The sequence below is a fragment of the Labrus mixtus genome, chromosome 19 (genome assembly GCF_963584025.1).
Source record: "Labrus mixtus chromosome 19, fLabMix1.1, whole genome shotgun sequence".
In the NCBI taxonomy this organism is placed as follows: domain Eukaryota; kingdom Metazoa; phylum Chordata; class Actinopteri; order Labriformes; family Labridae; genus Labrus; species Labrus mixtus.
Window position 1 is genome coordinate 8,300,935 of NC_083630.1, and position 21,158 is coordinate 8,322,092.

The following is a 21,158-nucleotide window of genomic DNA, read 5'->3' on the forward strand; positions in this document are numbered from 1 at the left end:
ACTTCACCCTGACGAATTTTCTAAAAAGAACAAGGAGCTTTAAAATGCTGCCCTTATTTAGGTTTGCTGACAAGTTGACATAAGGATTTGAGAACATTTTGTTCTGTTTCCAAATCTCATACCTTAAATTGATGAACAAATTCAGACAGACTGACTGCTGCAAGATAAATTCTGGATGTCAGGTAAAATTCATTCAGATTTAAGGGGCAAAGTTGAGCTAACTGTGATCAGGACCACAAAGCTGACCCCTTACCAACTGTTAGCTCAATAGATACCAGCTTAAGACATGCTTACATTTCACTGCACATCTGTATGAGCATGTGACAAATAAAGATCTTGAATCTTGAATCTTCACAAAGTACAGTGCTGCTTTTATATTCACCACAAAGAGATAGTTACTGAACCTTAAATGCAAGTGCTGTTTATCATTATGTAATTTGAATCCACCTTCAAAAACACTGCAATGTATTTAGCAATTCAAATAATGTATCACATGCAAGGATTTTATTTTTTCAACAGGTCTTGATTCCTTGATCAGACTTCAAGAAACAAATAGTGTTATGATGTCGGATGTTACAAATACAAATGCATATAAAACTGTTTTGATTGCATAACAAAAGATTCACTACATATGTATTGTTTTTTTCATAATATGAGAGTTTTGCTTTTATTTTGCAGCAAAAACTGCAGTACACTGACTTTCACCACATTTTTGCCAATACATAGGCCGACAAGGCACTGTGTAAACATTTAGTTTTCCTGTTGTTCATTACACACCAAAGTTCACTGCAAGGTCTTCAGAGAGTGAGTCACGTCGGAGGTTGCATGTCAAAGGTAGTCAACGCTGAGAGATGTTAGGAGATGTAAATGCGAGGCTGTCCTAATTAGAGCGTGTGTGTTGTCTTGTGTTTGTTGCATCAATGCTTGGAAACCTGGCAGTGTAATGAATAAGACCAAAAGTATACCAGAGTATAAAAAGAACAAATTAAAGTTGTGAGACGGTACACACTGGGGAATATACAAGAACTAAAATAAGACTTGACGTTAAAGGGAAATGGGAATAATGATTCATCGAGCAAAGAAATGCTGTCATGGAACAAATCTCACGTCAAACTCTGGTAAGTGGATGGCATGTGAGGAAATATGTCATCTCGCACAGTTACTGGAAAAGAAACGGACCTTGCCTAAAATTCCCTGTGCTACCTACACATTACCCACCCACAAACCCAACCCATAAACAGGTTTTTGGAAAAATACAGGCAACAGTAACCCATGAAATGAAGCCATATTATCAACTTAAACTGCACACTGTAAGCCAAGTCTTGAGCTTTCCAGGACAACTTTTCCATCTCCTCTGTCTCAACAGCAAAGATGAGTTTCTGTCGAGTCTTTAAAAGACATGTACTCTACAAGTTACATAATAATTACACATTTCTTAACCGTTTGTCAACCACAAAACAGAGCTGCAAAAAAAAAACAACCCATCTGATCTTACCTGTGGCATCCTCCTCTTCCTCTTTCAGAACATTATTGTCATCCACATCATCTTCCTCATCCGTCTGTTTTGCCTTTTTTCCGTTGTCCTTTACTGGGACCACGGTAAAGTTGGTGGGCATATTTACACCATGTGCTTCCCCTCAGTGTCTCTCTGTTTGTCCCACTCTTATCTCTTCCTCCCTTCTCCTCCCTCTCTGGTCTGCTGCTTCTCTCTCTCTTTCTGTCTCCGTCCAACAGCTGTCACTACTCTCTTCTTTCTTGCTCTCCTGCTCCGTCCGTTGTTGTTTTTTTCTCTCTCCAGACTTTCTGCCCTCGTGCAGTTTACTCTCCAGGGCAGAAGTTGAGTCTGACTTCACATTTTTTTGTTCCTATCGTTAAGATTCAGCTGTACACCCATGTGACCCCAACCCCCATATCCAAATAAGGAACAGTAGGACTGCCCCGCCCAGTGGGGGCAGAGCACTCAAACACACACTTTCAGAAAACATGACATGCGTTTCTGCTCATGAGTGTGTGACGGCATACATCAGACTGTTTTTGTGCCTGCAGGGCAGATCTTCTGACCAGGAATGTTGCTCTCTAACTCGCAACAAAAGCCGGCAATGCCCGCCTTTGTTCTCGTGAGGAGGATATCCAGAGCTGCTCCACTGAGGAAAGTTTGCACACGCACATGCACACGCACACACACACACAGATGCACAAATATAGGTTTCCTCACTTCCTATGCAGTGCCATTTGATCCTATGTGCTTGGTCAGAAGAGGCAGAGAAGATTTAAAGACGTATACTCGCAGTCTCAACACACATGTACATCTGGTTATCTTTGTATGTTACTGGCGTAAAGAGGGGGATGGGGGACCAAAGAAGGTACAGCATGGGAAGGAGGGAGATTCAATGTGTGTATGAAGTGTCAACTTCATGCTCTTATCTCTTAAGAGCAAGACTGGAAACAAGAGGTGCAGTGTTGAAAACAGCGACAAATACTTGGCAGAGAAGTATGGGAGAAAAAATGTTCAGAGTAACTACTGACTACTATCAAATCTGTTCACCAATATTTAAGTGTCTGATATGAGCTAATCAGAATTGGTGTACATATTTTCCTATATGTGCACACATTAAAACCTTTTTTTCCCCCAAACCAAAACCGCACAAAACAATGCAATGGTGGATTTTGAAATGGCGTCATCGCATGGTTAGTCATTAGAACGCTCCAAATTCACACTGCAGCACTAAAGTAATATTTAGTGATTAGTAATTGTGAGTTCCTTTTCTTAGTCATATCAGTACAACATTGGTGCAAAATTAAGAAAAGGTTTTATGTTTATTCTAATTTCAAAAAGTCACTATATCAGTTACCATGTCAGCACATTTTGTGCCTGGTTAAATATATAATATTGCACTCTCAAAAATTCAGTCAGGCTCTAGTCCATCATCATGGTGTATGTTCATTACATGAGGACATTTTTACTGGAATACATTTTATATCAATGCTATGTATTCTGTGCGTCACTATCATTTAACTACAGCAGTGCTCATAGTCGAAACCATCAGCAGACGTAACGGCTGATCCAAAAACAATGATTCATTTCCTCAGGATAAGATTGCATTGAAAGTGATAGGAAGCATTTCTCGTCCTGCCCAAACACCCCTGTGTGATAGGAAAAGAGAAGTAACACTTGAAAAAAGCCACAGCAGTGAATGCAGATGACCTGGTCTTTCATTAGACTACAGCTCTGGAGACTCATTCTTAACATCTGGAGACCCTTCCAGAACAAGTTCCCTCTCTCCTTCCTTTCATTTCCCATCATGAGGAGTAACACAGTCAACAAAAGGGTGGGGCCTGCAGGAAATGTGAAGGATAGGAGGTGGAGCAGAAGGCGAGAGACTCAAAGAGACACAGATGGGCAGGCAGAGTGACCAGCTTACAGGAAAACATTGCCTTTTCTTTCTAGCACTGCACTTACACAATGCTCAGTTCATTCCTGATGACTGGGCCACAGAAACAAAACTCCATGTACATATGAGACTTTGCAGTTCAAATGTATTTAGTGTTTGATTTCAGACACATCTTACAGAAGATTCAAACATTTAAAATGGAAGTATTTCACCAAGGCTGCTGTTTGGTTGACAGTGTCTAAAAAAATATTAAGACCAAGAGGGGCCATTTCAGGGGTATTTTAGGGGGCTTTATCTGTTGTATCAAATATGTGCATAACATTTATTTATCTTTCTTTTTTTTTTACTTTATGAAGAACATTAAGATATCTACTCAAATATTGTCCAGGCAAATCAATTCAATCTTTTTCAATACACAACAAGGGTAAGTGGTCTAGACAATAAAGGAATTCTATTTTATTCTAAAAGTGTTTTGCTGGAGCGTCAATGCAAAAGGATCAACCATACTGTAAAAGTCCCATTAGTAAAATGTGTAGATTCTCAGAATTCCATTAGTAAAGTGTGTTTGCCATCTAATCAGATATTTTAGAATCACTTTGTCCTATCCTCGTTCTACTGAGACGGTGGGCCAGGTTTCAATCAAACATCATAATTCCAGTAAGTGGCTTCGGTAGCAAATATGGCACTAGCACCAAGTACATCCAAATCAAATAATCAGTGAATTAGTCAAGTGACGTATATTCTGTCTGAAACGTCAACTCAGTGCTCACAGAATATTATGATGCTGCTTAGGTAACAGAGAGGGCACTTATCTACTCCCTGCTTGGTGGATGAGTAGTGATTTAACTGGTATCTGCTAATTAAGATACCAGACAGTCAGACTGCTTCTCAGGGACAGTCAGTGCATCCAGGCCAGCAGGACAATGTCCCTTTCATGAGAGCTTTCAAATCATTGCACACTGGAAATCTGACTGGCATGTTATAACAAAGACTTTCTATCAAAGATTTTCACCTTGTAATGCCTGATGCAATATCTAAAACCCCCCCAAAAAAGAACCAAAGTCTTCTTCTTAAGACGTAAGAGGGTACTCTTACGGGCTCGAGACTAAAAATGTGCTTTAGACTAACAGGAATCTTTTGTTGGATGACAAAGGAATGAAAGGGTTTTATTGATGAATTTATAAGCTATGTGTTTATCGGTACACAGCAAATTATTGCTTAAAACATTTAATAGGGAACCCAGCACTCATTACAGCAGCCGATCTTCTGACACAATAATGTTATGGACTCTGATTGTCATGTCAAGCTCACTAGTTAAATGCATGCACAAATAGCTAAAATGTACTAGCTAAATTAAAGAAAAGGAAATGATGAAAATAATAGTTGAGATTAGTGCTGCACTATGACGCAAAGGCATCACTTAGGTGAACATAAAAGTGGCACTAAGTGAAGATGCAACTTTTATGGGGGATAGATTCACTTCAGGACGGTTCAGGGAGGATGGCAAAAGAGCAAGTCTGGTGCCCTGATCTAAATGTGTTTTAGAAACACACTATTAGAACTTGCAAAGACAGGATAGCTTGCAGGGTCACTATTACCTCTGATTCCTTTTCAGAATATGTCCGGTCCTGCTATAGAGGAAGTTTTCTAAAGAGAAAATCAACAATGGAGCTAGCAAGCTGATAACGAGGCATTTCCCTGTCCCCTACTTCAAACTTTCCATGGGTCACCAGAGCTAACCACAGGCTCTCAAAAACTGTTCTTACAGCAAGTGAGCATCCATCTATTGTGTCACATTTAGTCTGAACACAGTGAAAGCAGCCCTTGTGTCTGTGCAGTGGCTTGTATCTCCACAGAGTTCCCTTCATGTTTACTGTCTGGCTTTTCTGCTTGCTGTTGGGTTCTGAAGAGAAGGCACTAATTGGTTGTTGACAATGTTTACATACTTTCATTTCACTATTTGCCCGATGAAAACGTTCAATAATATTAGCTACAATAAATGATTATCAGGAAAGACAATAGATAGATTGACTTAAGACCAATCAGGCTGAGCTTTACAAACTTGAACACAATCATCAGACTGACAGGAGTGTGCCTCAACTCAAGCAAAACTTTCATGGTAACTGTTGAAAAAAAATCACACAACATCGTTTAGGTTTAAGGGCAAACGTCTATGTCCAGGTACACTTCTTTTAAAAGATCTAACATGTCAAATCAGAAAAAACTACACGTCCAGATTGCTGTTAATGACTGAAGACATATTTCCAAGGAACTACTCAACCAGAATAACCTTCCGCATTGGCTTTATTGTTCAACACCGGAGGTTGCCACTTGGTTAAACCTAAGATTTCAGAAATCGGTCCAAAATATAAAAAAGACTAAGGGTCCATTGCTCGATTGATAATAGTTTGTCTCTAAAAGCCAAATGCCAGGTTTTGTGTTTTCCTTTACAGAGAGTCAATACATTCATAATAAAGATGAGAAACAATAGCAATAGCATCATAATCTGTCAAATCTATCTGAGCATGTTGTGACTGTGACTGATCAGGTTCAGTGTGTCAACTGTTGGCTTCATGATAATCATAGAAACACAAAACAGTACCATGACTGAGCACAATCTTGAGAAAAGCCCTGCAGGCCAACATGTATGTTCAAATGAAGAGGGACTTACTGTTCAGTCATCGCTCCTACTATTGTACTAAACCAACATAAACAGCTGTGTATTACCGAACTTCACAAAGGGCATTGGTTCAATCTAATTTTGTACAGGACGAGTAAATTATGTATACACAGTCCTGCTTGTCTGCTCCAAAAAGAGTGATGAATTTCAACCCCAAGGTTCTAGTGAGCTGAACCTCTTAACAGGCTCAGATTTCTATTCCAAAAGTAGAAGTATTGATTGACTCTGCAGGGTAAGATCGGAGGAGATTGGCTTTGCAACAGATACACCAAGCACAGCTCAAGGACACAAATCAGGGCGTGGAGAGGAGATTAGGAGTCAATTAATATGCCGATTATCTGAAAGGATAATCCATGATCAAACTGTACCTCCCAATTTACTGACATGTCTAAAAGAAGAATCATTTTAAGATGTTTTTTTGCAAATTGTTGATCTTGACATTTTTAGGAAATAGATACTTGTCTTTTTGTTCTGCAGGTCTAGGGTGAAGCAAACCGTCAATACACTCTGGCAGCAGCAAGGGAAGCAAAGCACGTAAATCTGAACATCTCTGACATAACATCTGTTCAGCGCAAAGGCTGTAAGCAATGCACAGAATCATCAGCAATAACTAATAGTGCCATCTGGTGGTGTAAGTATGAAGTACTGCCTTTTGGGGTATCTAATGAATGACACTGTGTATAACTGTAAAACAATAAAAACAGCATAATTCCCAGTGTTAGCCAACAAAGCAGAACACAATGAATTGTAGAAGCCATGTGACTTTGTGTCATGGTTTTTGTCACATGGCATTTTTCCTTGTATTACTTCCTCCTTGAAACTGCATTGAATGACTTCTGAAAGAGGTCATGGGGGATGGGAAAAAGGAAACTATTTACAGTACACTGTCAAAAATGAGTTGGAAAATGGCAGAAAATTCAAGATCATTTCCTCCATGTTAAATCATTTTTATGGGGATTTCAAATTCCCAAGGTCATGCAGACATACAGAACATGTTCTTTGATTTTTTAATCAAACTTAACAGTACGATTTTAAATAGTATAAAAACAATAACAATAACACAACATTTATTTCAGCTCTGTGTCATTTGGAAAAGCATAGGCTCGATGTTATTGTGTCAAATATTCAGCTCACACTTGTCTCCTGAATTGTACCCACAGTTGGAGTAAATTAGATTATAGGATTGTCAATAATAACCTAAAATTGTCAAATAGTAAAATAAATTAACAGGCTGAGTCTATGTACATCATATCTCTTGTTGTTAACAGCTTGAGAAGAACAAATAAAAGGTCTTTCTTTGACTTGTTTACTGGCATTACATTTTTACAAATTTTCTCTAAACAGGCAGTTCATGGTCGAAGCCTTCTAATGACACTCTGATGCCCCCATTTGATCATATCAGGAAGTACACCAGTTACCAACCTTGGTCATAATGAAACTTCACTGAAAAATATTAAAGGAACAGCTATATTTAAAAAAGTTTTTATGATTGATTACCAAAACAGGATGTCCTAAACAAAATAAGAGTATGGTTGTATTAGTCAAATGTACAGAGGACATTCAGTAACCACGGTCCTAACAGATAATACCATAATCCAACTTCACAAAGTCTTAAGTTTTATATTAAACCTGTTGTGCTACTGAACAAAATTTTTTATTTTTGAAGTATACATTTTTTAATAAATAGTTTAAAATCTTTTAAACAGGCTTAAACAAAATCAACCAAGTATCCCCAAACAATAAAGTCCTGCAATATCTAAAGAAGCCTGTCTAACCAGGTGCTGCCTGGCAAATGGAAATGTCATTTTTTACAAGCACTAACTCAAATGAAAAAAAGGGAGAACTATGTCAGCCAATATATTCAGTCAGACTTTCCTAATATCTGAGTGTGAAGCTTTGAGTTTTCTCTCTGAAACATTTCCATGACTTAATTTTATTAGTCTGCAAAGGAAATCATGGCAAGACCTAGCTGCAGCATGCAGACCCTAGACTTTAACGGTACATCATTTCTACAGCAAAATCCATCTAGTCACAATCTGTCATTCACAGTAATACTAAAGAGCCATCTCTGATTGGTTTGAGGTAGTTTTAAAGTCTGTAATGAAATAAGTGCAAACATGAAGAGCCAGGCCTCAACATTCTCGGGTAACAGCACACTTGCCTGCCGGTCATCCATTTAACCTTGTGTTTGATCCAACAGGCTCAGGTGACACTTTCTTTTCTTTGGAGGTTAAGGCGTTTCCCTCTTACGTTCTAATTAACTTCAGTAAATGTTATGGCTACAGTAAAACTACCACAGTGTTTACACTTTAGAAGTACTTCAAATTACCTAAATAGGGGTGAAAAAAAACAAATGAATAAACAAATAATCACATGTTTAAATACTTTGTAATATTCTGATTACATGCTCAATCTTTTCCTTTCTGACAGAATCTAGAACTATTTAACAAACTAATGACAAAAAAATATCTTCTTATCCAAAATGTATGATGACTTTGAGAAACAAGTGGATGCCAACACATACATGTAAGTGTCCAATGAAAGAAAAAAACATCATCAGTTCATGCATATTGTTATTGTTGTTCTTGTTCTCTCCCTGCTTCTTCTTCTATCCCATTTTTCAAGCCAAGCACGGTTACGTGGGTGACTGTTCATCAGGAGTCTGGATCTGCTCAAGATTTCTGCCTCTTAAAGGAAGGTTTGGTGCCAATGTAACTTTGCTAAATGCTGCACAGTGCTGTGCTCATGATGGATTAATGTTGGGTCTTTGTTGATAATATAACAAGTAAGATATTGTACCTACTCTTTCTTGTAACACAGATAACACTTGTAATGAATTGGCACTTTACAAATAAAGATTGATTGATGGATTCATCGTTAATATGTGTGTACAGAATCTTTCATGTGAGTTTATTAACCTAAACAAAGTGAGTAGTAAAAAGTTTTTTTTTTCAATGACCTTTATCATGACTTCATGAATTACTTTTAAACTTTTTAATTTCCCAAAGCAACATTTTGGGGAAAAGATCTTTAGTTTCTCTGTTTTCCATAATAATACAGCAGAGGTGCAGCACCATCATGCCAGGGGTTCTCATTCTGTTTTTTAAACTGCAATTTAGTAATTGAATCAATGAAGAAAAGCCACAGATAACTACCATCAGCTTATATTTTATCTTGATCTTGTAATTTCACCTGCATCTGTATCAACAAAACCATTGAGGTCAGGTGTGACTTAAAGGTGAGGTATGAAACCTTACAGCATACTACTCCTCCTCTTCAAATAACAGTTTTTTTGTGCAATATTGAGGCATATGCAGGAGTTTTCAACCAGGCTGTTTCATTTAAACTATGAAGATGTTGTTAGGATTCTCTTTTTAGTTTGACACAAAGGGGACAAGTTAAGAATCAATTAAATCAAACCAAAAAATAAACCATCCACTATCTTTGTTAACTGGAAAGGCCACAACTGAAAGCAGCATACATATTTGTGGTTACACTTGCAGGAACCCTCGTGCTTTTAAATGAGAGTGATACTATGGAACCTGTCCCCGTTTTTGTGTATTGATGTTTTTTTTGTTTTCTTTCTCTTGGTATGCCAGGTAGCTGGATGTTGATATAATCAGGAAAAAAAGCAGAAGTTTACGTCAGTGTTTACTCAGCTAGTTCATTTTAAGACAGGCAGCTCAGGTCAAGTCATGAGAGACGCTGGCATTGATCGAATCTTTGACTGGATCAGTTTCGTCTCTGGCCTTTGACTGTACTGCAGTCATTTAGGCTGCTGGTGACAGGGGTGGGGTTAAGGAGGTTATCCTTAGGCTCCTCATACAGAACAGGCGGAACATGATACTCGCACGTCTCCCTAAACATTTCTGACATATGATACCCACCAACACCACTAATAAGGAACTCCTACTGTACCTACATCTTCTCTCACTATTCAGTTACCTGGGGTTGGTATAATAACATGAATATCTTGATGATACAATGAAAAAATGAAATATCAAATTGCTTTGTTTTTCTGACAGTAAAAGCAAGATTTTGCCTAAACACGATAGAAACATATGGTTATTGTTAAGTCCAACTCACATGCCGCAACATCATTTACTATTTCAAAATTTGAAATGACTGCAACCATCAGCCAAAAGAAACTAACATGACTTTATTTTATAGGGACGCTTTTTTTTGCAAGGCTAATGTACTGGTGGGCTCAATATCATCTGTTTTTTTCCACAGGTCTCGTTTGTCTTTATTTTATTAATAAAGGCATGATTCACAATCCCAACATTTGCTTACTAAGCCGTAAGCGTGCTGCTGACCAAGAGTTGGAAAACCCATGACAAGCAACTCTAAATGTAGAGAACCTCCAGGGGAAAAACAACACTGTGTTTTCCCCCAGTGAGTCTGTTCAATGTCTACTCATCAGCAGTTGCTTTCAGCTGATAGGGAATTATTTCTGTTATCATGAACACATGCATTGTGTGCCTGTATTACCTTTACTTTTATGAATCGAGTAAAAACAGAGATACGAGGAATGTGTTCTCCTTTTTTATGAAGTCTGGTGCATGAAATGTGCCTACCAGCCAACTTTTCTTACCAATGTTCATGTTAGTGCATCTCAATCAGTCATCATATTATTAGTTTTTTATCGACATGTTGCCAAAACCCTATGAATCTTTATTAGAAAATGTTTTTGTCAAAGGATGTATCTTAGAGAGAGCAGTGAAGCTTCTGTGGTGAAATATGGGCCCTTAAGAAAAGAAGCGCAAGTATTTCAGGACTGAAGACTTTGAAACATAGTTCCTTGGGATTGATGATAGTTTAATAAAATGATGCATGTTCTGCAATGACTGAGGTGATCAAGAGTGTATCCCTTAGAGAGGCTATTGCTCAAGTAAAAAAAAATAATTGTTTGAAATAAAAGTTGATGCCAAACTCAATAACAAAAAAACAACAAGCAACAGAAAGAAACAGGTGGAGGACAAGGACCACTTGGACTGTCAGGTGGAAAACTGTTTCCCAGGGCAACCAGAGTCAACAAAGGAAAAATATATTTACTTCAGACGGCAGTGGCATTTGCCTGCTCTACTAACAAAGATGACGGCCCACTGGCATTAAATATTTGTGATTTAAATGTTGAAAGAAAAAATCTTAATTCTGATTTTCAGAGCATTCTTGTTTTTGCAGTTGAATCTGACACACTCACTCTCATGTTTTTCCCAAAACGTGAATCAACAGGTGTGCCAATCAGAAAGGTAAAACTTGCATGACCTTGAAGGGAGGGCACAACACCACTGTTGACCTTCAAAAAGAATTTCCCAATTAAAGAGGTAATAAAAGGGCTTCTTTTAATGATTTAGCGAAGCTGTGTGCATGTTTTGGTATATTTACCAAAAGAGAAGGAAACTTCTGTGAAAACCCTTGTGTCTGACCAAGCAGTGACACGCCCCTTCTCCTGAGTGTGGCGTGTAAACAAGGAGCAACTGGAACAAACATCCCACGCAGCAATGGCATGAAAGGCAGCGCAGTGGGAGGTCACACAGGAGCAGCAGCAGCAGATATAGCGAACGGCACAGCCACAGTTGGTGTCCATGTGCCGACTGCTGGGCTCCAAATAAAGCAGAGGGCAGCACATGATAGCCCAAGGTGCATGCCTTTAAAACATGAATTCCGAGACATGCATGCAAACGTAATGCTGTGTGGTGAGGACATCCTGAAGACTCGTTCATTTACTGTGTACAACCATGAAACTTCATGCTTCACTCTCTGAATTACCTTTAATGGATATTTTTTTAATTTCATTCAGTTTTTTTTTTTTTATCTTAAGGTTCAAACAAAGTAAAAACATAACAACAACCACATGCTGTCACTTAACAACACAACCAAACATACACAAATATGTTGTCTACAAGTGAAAGGGACCTTGACATTCTATGGCACGCACACAGATGGTCTAAAATATACATCAGCACTGTCATATAAAACAACTGGCTCTTGCTGAGTGAAGATTAGAAGCTGTTTTCATCACAAGAGTGTTCATGTTTGATAAATTCATGTGATGCAGTGCAGATGTTGTAAAATCAAGGATAGTGTCAATATCAATCATAATAATCATGATTATGATTTTTGCCATATTGCAGCAGCGCTACTAACAATGATTCAATGAACACAATTCTAAATTAGATTCTCTGCATAATCTCACCATCACATAGCACAACGGAAATCTCAAATGATCTATGCTTAACACAGATGCAGCGGTACTTAACTGAGGACGCAAGTCATTTCCAAAGTGCCTTGGCTGCAACAGGTAGTGTGAGTACAGAGCCTGCTGTGCTGTGAAGAAACCAGCCCCTGTGTTTCTCAACCAGTTTGTGAAAGAAAGATCGACTCTATGCATTCTGTTGCATCGCGCTTAAATCAGACACCTTTTTGGCGGTCATTTCCCGGAAGAACCTCATCTCTCACTGCCAGGTTAATCTCTCATAAATCCAAATATAATCCTTGAGACGCTACATATCCGTGACAAGCTTCTACCCACTGATGCATCCAGAAACCATATTTCATGTACTAATAAAATATTCTTACATCTTTTGGTGGGAAAGTTTTTACTGAGAATATACCCAATACATTGTTTACATTACTCGTATCTACTTAAAGCTTAACTCAAGAGCATGTCTGTTATATTTCTGACAGCCTGTTTATGACCAACACTTCCTCTTTTCAATATATGTTTCTTAATCCCCCTCAAGTTTGTTTTGCAACCTCAATGACAAGGGTATCTCTATTTCCCAGTTCAGCTATAATATAAAAATAATTGATTGGTGTCACATTATATTTCTAAGGAGGGCACAATAAAAGCGCTCCCTAGAAATTGAGTCAGTCACATAATGTCTTGTGATGAGCATAGGGTTAATGCGCTTCTTTAAAACAAACTGTTTAACAATAACTTTATTTTTCTGTTTGTTTCAGAAAACTAGAAGCTGTACGATGACACCATTTTAACCGTCTCTATCTGGACATGTTATCTTGACAAAAATGTTAATGCAAGGCGCAAATGTGTCATGATCTGAATGAGACCTGACTCGCCTCTACACATCCTTAGCTAGTCTTGCTGGCATTGTGTTAAGATCTTTTGTAGGTGTAATCACAAGACGTAAACGTGGCAGTATCGGTGCCCACATCTTCTTTTTGCTCTGACCTGAACTTTGACTGCAAGAATCATTGACGATAAGAAACTAAAAATACAAGTGTAAGGTGAAGGCAAGATCTGGCTGTTTGTTATTCAGGTAACAAATCTGGAAACATATTTTATTTAACAGCAGGTAAAAATGGCTGTGTCGTCTTTTACTTTTTGAAAGTTACTGATTAGAAAGTAAGTAACAAGAGGAAAAAATACTGTCACACATGACAAAACCTATGGACAAAATGAGTGCAACAAAGCATGTGGCACAGTGATCAATCTCAATTATCTTGTTTTCATGATCGGTAAGCCAAAATTGTAATTGAAATTGAAAAATTTCAATTTGATAAATTTCCTAGCCCTACCGTTACAATTCTTGGAGTCACGATTCGATTGAGAATCTATTTTCAATTCAAAACGATTCTGGCATCATGATTTAAAGTCTATTTTTGAATTAGTACATACTTCAGGATCTATCCAATCATCTGTGAGACTGGCTGAATTTCTTGCTGCTCAATCTGGCATTCTACTGAGTTAAAGAGCTAGCTTTATAACTTAACAGGGAGTGACATATTAGCCCCAAAAAAACAAAACAATTTTTGAAAGTTATGAATCTATTTAAAATCTCAGAAGATAAGAATCTCAATTTTTACATATATTGATTTTTTTCCCACCTCTATTACTAAAACACTAAAAAGTGGTGCCTTTGTAATGGAAAGAGAGCCTCGCCATCCATTATCTTAACATCATCCAGATTCATGTGTTTGGATATCAATACCAACATCCATTCATTAAATTTAGCAGAGTAAATAAATTACAACAACACAAGGAGATGTTCCCTTCTATCAGTCATGCATTGATTGCATTACTAAGACTGCAGTCGTACGGGGAACTGAGGAAATTGAAAAAGGAGAGCAAATAAATCACACAAATTAAAGGTCAATATTTCATAATAAGGTACTTAGGTGATGTATGACTCACTGTGTCCAGTTTTCATTATCATCAATAATATGCTCCTGTTTTTTTAAATGCTGGTGTCACTAATACATGCTTAAAACAACAAGAACTATTTATATTAAATACAAGTAAAATCTTAAAGCTGTTAAAGTAAGCTTTCATTCCTTGTGCATAAAGATGTTTTTTGTTTTTTTTGGATTTATTACTTTTTCAATTTATGTTAGTCTGTAAAATGTACCGTAATTACATATATTAATTCTTATCACAATTACCCAGAGTCCAAGGAACAGTCCAAACTTTGAAGATACTCAATTTAGGTTAAAATATACAGACAAATGAGTCTCATCCTTTGAGAAAGACATACAGTCGAGTTTTTTCTGCTCCTTAAAATGGTTGAAGGGTTTCGTCCAAAAAGGGAAAGATTTCCCCATGGGGCTTAGTGACTAAAATGTACTTGTCTCATAGACTGTACATTTTAACAGACACCTTTAGCCTGAGTGATGTCACCCATCTGTTAAGGCAGGGGGCTCCGGAGGATCATCGGCAGCAGCCGTCATGCTCTGAATGCGACCTCAGCCTAACTTTCATTCAACCTAACGGCAGGCTTAGAGCTGGTGCTGAGGCGGGTTTGAAGCCTCTTGACAACCGTTACATCACGCCCACCTGTCAATCATGTCAGCTACGCGCCTAGCTATGGATAACATCTATCGTTTTCTAAATCAAAATGGAGCCGTTTTAAAAAATCTCCCCCCGTACAGTGTGTGCCCATGATGACAATAACTAATCAGACCTATTTTGTTTTTGTACCAAGCTGTAAACATGTTTATTTATGCTGTAAACACAGCTTTTTTGCCTGTTGTGTTTGTGACTTCCAGTGTTCCTGGAGCCAGCCTCAAGCGGACACTCGATGAACTGCAGGATTTTTCACTTCCGCATTGACTTCAATTTTCAAGACCGGAGGTTGCAGCTTGATTTGTCTATCTCAATTGTTATCAAACCCAAATGGAAAGTCTCCTTATTTCTCATCGTGAGAAAAAGCCACTTTTTCTATTGTACTACCACACATTTGAGTATCTTTCTACAATAGCAACATGTCATTAACACTCAGAGGAGATTCAAATGTTTGCTGATAAGAGCTGGAGCACATTATACTCTATCATTGTGTACCTGACGAGCCCAGCCACTTCACACACGCTATTCCAAATGCATTAGCGCATGCTCACGCCCATCTTCTTCTTCATGGTAACTCAATCGGTTTGAGAATGAAATTTAATCTGTGCATGAAAACTGATTGGACGAGTGCCGAAACCTGTCTCTCGTTTTACCTACTTCCTGAGACATATTAAAAAACATTCGCTGTGATTCAAAATATACGTTTTTTGGAGGCCAAAGTCGAAGGTATTAACCCATGTTCATTCAAACAAATTACATTCAAAGGAAACGACAACTAGCAGCTCAGCACAGTTTGACTAAATAGTCTGCGCTCTGACGATCACCAATCAATACACACACTCAGCACACTGGCCTGTGTGCCAGCAGGCAATTATTCCAGCACTTTCTGCACCTCAACCTGTTGCTATAGAAGCACCTTGTTTGTGGGCACCTGGTCGAAACAATGCTCGAAAATAGAGACTTCAGCCACATGATGGCTCAGAGTTAGCAACATAAACAATATGATAACAAAGCAACAGTAAGAATACCATAGAAACATCATGTCTTAAACTAATCCTTTAGATCAGTGGTCCTCAACCGACCTAGTCTCAGGATCCACCAACACCTTCCTAAATGACAAATCCAATTCAACCATCAATTTTGCAGTTTGGAGAGAAGTAACAAAACATCACAAACCATGCCAGTACAACTATTATCTTTGAAAGTAGTCAACAGGTTTGTCTTTATAAGTGGAGTCTTTCGTTTCTTAATGCTGATTCAGTTTTGATGGCTTCATGCTTTCATATGCCAGCACTTCACTGCCCAAAACTCACTACTGTTTATGTTTTCCCTTTTTGCCCTAAATGTAAGAAAACCCATGTTTTTGGTGTCATATTTGCATTTCAGCACGCTAACTGGCATGTCTTACTTTGCTGCTGTATAACTTTGTGAGCTTAAATAGCGTCAGAATAAAATGAATAAGCAAGTTTCTCTTCTCTTTTTTTGAACTCTATTGTTTCAAATTGAGTTATCTCCATTTCAAATCATCATTTCGAAACCTTTAGTGACATCACAACCCTGTCTGGTTGAAAAGAAAACTAACACTTGACTTTGCTTGCACCCTTAATATTAAAAAAAAGAAACTGAAAGAAATGGTTGTTATTTCTGGTTAGGGTACACAGACTGCATATTGACTTGTATTCTCTGACAGGGGTTCCAAGCTTTTCCGATCGCGGCCCCCAAAATAAAAAGGTGCCAGAGACTGGGGACCCACAATGTCCCTGAAGGTGTAGAGCACAAACATGCACTCACAGGCCTATCCAAACCCCGGTAACACAAAAGAACAACACCAAAGAAACAATATAGCCTTGAACCCATACAAGTATGTTATACTAATTTAATATAAGGCTAGAAGCAGAATAAAAGTAGTTTCCATGTCTAGACTTTAACACTGAGTGGACATACAATATTAAATAAACAGACACACAGGTGCAGCAGACGCCTAAATGCCTGCTGTCTTGTGCAAACTTATGTTCAGTATTTAACACATTCATTTGATTTACAACCCCTAATATGGTTTAATTTGAAATTGAACTTAATTTGTATCTTTTTTTTTTTTTTACAATAATGGGTAAAACATAGAATTTTAAATGTGTATTATTTCTCTGGGGGGAGGGCATCTGCTGAGCCCTCTCTTTGGGGTCTCACACTGTTCTGGGAGGTGATGTAAAAATGATGCAATGCTAATTGTCTGTTTTATCAGAAGAAGCATTTTAAGCTAGCGGAAGGTTCGAGAGCACCGTTTGTATGAATCCTTAATTAAAGTGTCAGTGTGTTTTAGTTGGCTGTGGCTGATGAGAAACATTTACAGGCGTAAAAACAACTTTTCTTTTTTTTAACTCACTACCGCTAGGTCTGGGTTACAGGTTCGGTTAATCCTCAAGTAGATTCACAAGATAAGATGTGTAGAGTTTGTAACGGGCTGCTGCCTTACCGTATTTGTTTGGCTCTCTGTTGTACTCCAGGATCGGCACCACAGCGTTAGGGTCCTGAGGATCGAACACAGAGTCCTCCCCCGCCTCCTTTTCCTCAACCGTGTCACCGCTGCTTCTGCTGCCGCCGCCGCCGCCGCCGCCGCCGGGGTCCGGTGCCGGGTCAGAGACAACCCCGTCCGAGTACTCCCCTTCCACGGCGACCCCAACTCCTGCGTCAACCGGGACAACCACAAATCTCTCCCCCATGTCTCTTGCTTCCTCTTCCCCTCAGTTTCCGCACTTCCAGTGAGGAGATAAACACACCGACCGGCTTACCTCAACAGGTCCACGCTCGGTGGGAGCCAACACGCAGTACAGCGTACAACAGAACACACGCTCTCCGGTTGATCACACAATTGATTACAGTACAGACGGACCCGCCCCCGGCCTTCGCTCATTGGCTGAGAGTACCAAAGCGCGATGTCAATCATCCCAAGAGGTGTATCGAATTGGTGGGAAGTTTTATGAACTGTGGAATGAGCAAATTATTGTAATCTTGATAATGTCATTGATAATTTATTCTCTTTGAGACTAATGAAAATGCAATTTTGTTTCAAAAGAAAAAGAAAAAAACATTATCTCTGCACATCTCTCTTAAAATATCAAGAGCTGCAACAAACCTTTAACATTAGGCTATTGATTAATCTGTAGATTATTCACGGTGAATCAATAAATCTTTAATTTTTACATTTAATCTCAGAAAATTGGAACTAAATAGCCTATATGAATTCCCAGAGCACAATGTGTTGTCTTCAAACTGCTTCTTTGTGAGAGACAGTCACAAGGTGCTAACACACAGACGTTGAAAAAGCTTTAAAAAAATGAATCTATTATCAAATAGTCTGTGATTAACTATGTATGAATACCCCATTTGATCAATCTCAACTCTACATCATATAATACATATAATTAACGGTGTATTTTAATCATTACATTTGAGGCTTTTCAAGCTTTGCTCTGTGCTTTTAAAATGAGGTGGACCAACTGCAGGCAGCTCAACAGACTACTCCTTAAAATAGTGCATGAGAGCATGTGTGAACTCTGCTGTCACAATTGAGCACATGTACTGGCATGTCACAGTAAACTTATTACAAGCTTCTTTTATGGTCTTAAAATGGTGGGGTAATTAACACTCACTCTTTACATCCTCTGCTATCAATAGCCTGCATCACAAACACAATAAATAATTCTATTTTGAAAAGCAGTGATGCTTTAGTCATTTGCCAGCACCCCGCCATAATAACTCCGGTATGTTATCGCTTAGAATAAATGGTTCTCCGCCACATGGGTGCAGGATGACTGCTTATGTTTCTGGGCAGTTTAGGTACGTAGTCTGCACTGACAGGTGTCAAAACTCTGATCAGCCCAAAGTTCAGAATTCAAGCTTTTTTAGTTTGACTCACAGGGCACTCCTTCAACACACTCTATAAACTGCCAATAATAACAATGCCCACTTATTAATAGTTTTCAAGCTTTGTCTTTACCCTAATATCTGCTTTTTAAATAGTTTTTCTCTGTCATTTTTACAGTTAAAAATGTCATCTGCTGCTGGATATCCTAGATCAAGATCACCTTCTCAATCTAACTAAATGTTCCTTTGGAAAAGGTTGACCTCTTCATCAGTATCAAGGGGAATCCATTCACAAGTCACTCTGACAGATAAAGAAAAAATACCCCGTTTACATAGATTACATAAGCAGCAGCCTTGTAAAAGGTAACAGGTGGTTTGACTGAACAACTGGAACATACCAAAGCAAAATAGTTCATGCAGCATGGAAATCACAGGCCAGTGGGTCAGCCTGGAGAGTCTTTATGGCTGCAATTTCTGGTAGAACAGATACCGTTTGGGCATACATCTTTTAAGAAGGATCTTTAGTTGTTTTAGAGTTCGATAAACTAGTCTGCCATAATGCAACCCCTGCATTAGTGTGGTCAATCAATAAATTATTGAATGAATTCTGTTGAAGTGTAGAGTCGATACACTGAAAGATTCCTAGACCAAGCCCGAACTGGAAAACTAAGATTGGACACTGAACTTATTATTGTCACGGTAGGGTCAGCAGGGTAACAAATGGTGGAAGGGTCCCCCAGGAATTCAACACACCCACTAAGAAGGTGGTTGGTTGACTCATTGGCTACGTGCACTTTAATGTGTTTACATTTTGAAAGGGCATGTTATCCCCTGAGTGTTCTCCATCCAGATACACATTTCAGCACCATTTCAGATCTAACAGTTAACCATTGCAAAGCCAGAAAATGCCCATAACATGGCTATTCACAGACACTGGGCATTTGAGTGCCAGTGTAAAAAGGCACTTAAAAGTCCTAGATAGGAAGCCTTGTCTCGCATAGCAACATCTACCGTCAGTGTATGATTGTGTGTTTGAAAGGTTGCAGTGTAAAAGTGCTTTTGAGGGATCGGAAGACTAGAAAAGTGCAACATAAGTGCAGTCAATTTCCCATTTACAAAGCAAAGCAAAATAAAACAAATTAAATAAAGTAACCTGAACCTGAACCTGAACAATTTACAAAACAGGAAGTTGTGTACTCCCCAAAAACAGCAGTGACTTATGTACAGCTTGGAGCCAATGCTTGACATGGGAACACTTCAATAAGAGCCTCATGTGAATGTAGGCAGTTAGTGTTATAAAATGCAGAACTTAGGTACACAACAGCAACAATCATAGACAACAACATAGAGCACATATTATGCCCTTTTTGGGGTTCATATATTTAATCTATGTTCCTACTTTTGTACGTTCACAATAGCTAAAGTTCGATAAAAAGTGTCTGTTTTCATGTACTGCTCCTCCTTGCTCCCTCTACGCTCTGAGTCCGTCAGCTACGCTCTGTTGAGCCCACACTGTTAGACCCCACGTGGGCCAAGTCTGCTCTGATTGGTCTGCCGCTCCGCTCTGTCGTTATTGGTCAGTTGCTCAGCACGCGTCTCAGAAATTTCAACATGAGCTGCAGGGCTTGCCACAACGAGCCAATGGGCTTAGATCAGTGATCTCGAGGGGGGCTAGAACCGAGCGTTACATGCAGCTAATGCTACAGCTAACAGGAGGACGTAGGAGAAGCCGCGGACTTTGAATTTTTGCACATAGATGTGCCTAAACATGCACACTTGGAAAACACACTAAAGGGCATATAAAACCAGAAAAAGCATAATATGGGACCTTTAATATCAATATGTGAAGGGCAGTAAACACATCTGGTTTGTTTGTTTAATGACAGATGTTCATAATGTTTACATGTTCATCCTGAGATTAATTACTAGCCAATTCAAATGATATGGCGGACTCTCAAGAAGCAGAGTCATATGCTTTTAAATGTAAGTAATTGGTTTCAGAAAATGCCTTGAAACTTATAATTATCTTTGAAATAGGTTAAGTTATATGATGTTAGTTACGTTAGCCAGTTTCGATGCAGCTGTCAGGGTTGCTTGGCAACATGAAGGACGCTTAGCAACAAAAAGGTAAGGGCGGGAACAGCTGGGTATGCAAATAGGAATTCCTTCAATGACCAGACATCATTTGGGATTTGGCATGATGGGTCTACGCAGGCTAGGGAAGGAAGGGTCCTTCAGAGGATACTTCCCATGAATTAGGAGACAGCTAGTGTTTTCTTTTTAAGAATTCTTTTTTCAGTCACATTAACGCTTAGGAGACACGTGACTGATGTGGACACAGTCTGAAGGTCAAGTTTTTTATTAATCATGAATGGATTGTTGAACAGGCCTACATGGAACAGACAGAGAGCCACTG

General features: G+C 38.7%; 1 protein-coding gene across 6 annotated transcripts in view; it reads right to left on the reverse strand.

Moving 5' to 3' along the window:
• slc12a7b (solute carrier family 12 member 7b) overlaps positions 1–17,702 on the reverse strand; it is a 60,805-nt gene extending 43,103 nt beyond the window's left edge. For 2 of the 6 annotated variants that reach the window (XM_061064743.1, XM_061064742.1), the window contains exon 1: positions 17,352–17,702. In XM_061064743.1, the coding sequence (XP_060920726.1) occupies positions 17,352–17,598 (247 nt within the window). In that variant the 5' untranslated portion in view covers positions 17,599–17,702. Of the gene's footprint in view, positions 1–1,495; positions 2,158–17,351 lie in introns of those variants that run through there. The other 4 variants (XM_061064746.1, XM_061064744.1, XM_061064745.1 and 1 more) reach the window with 3 other exon arrangements.
• Positions 17,703–21,158: the final 3,456 nt, after the last annotated feature.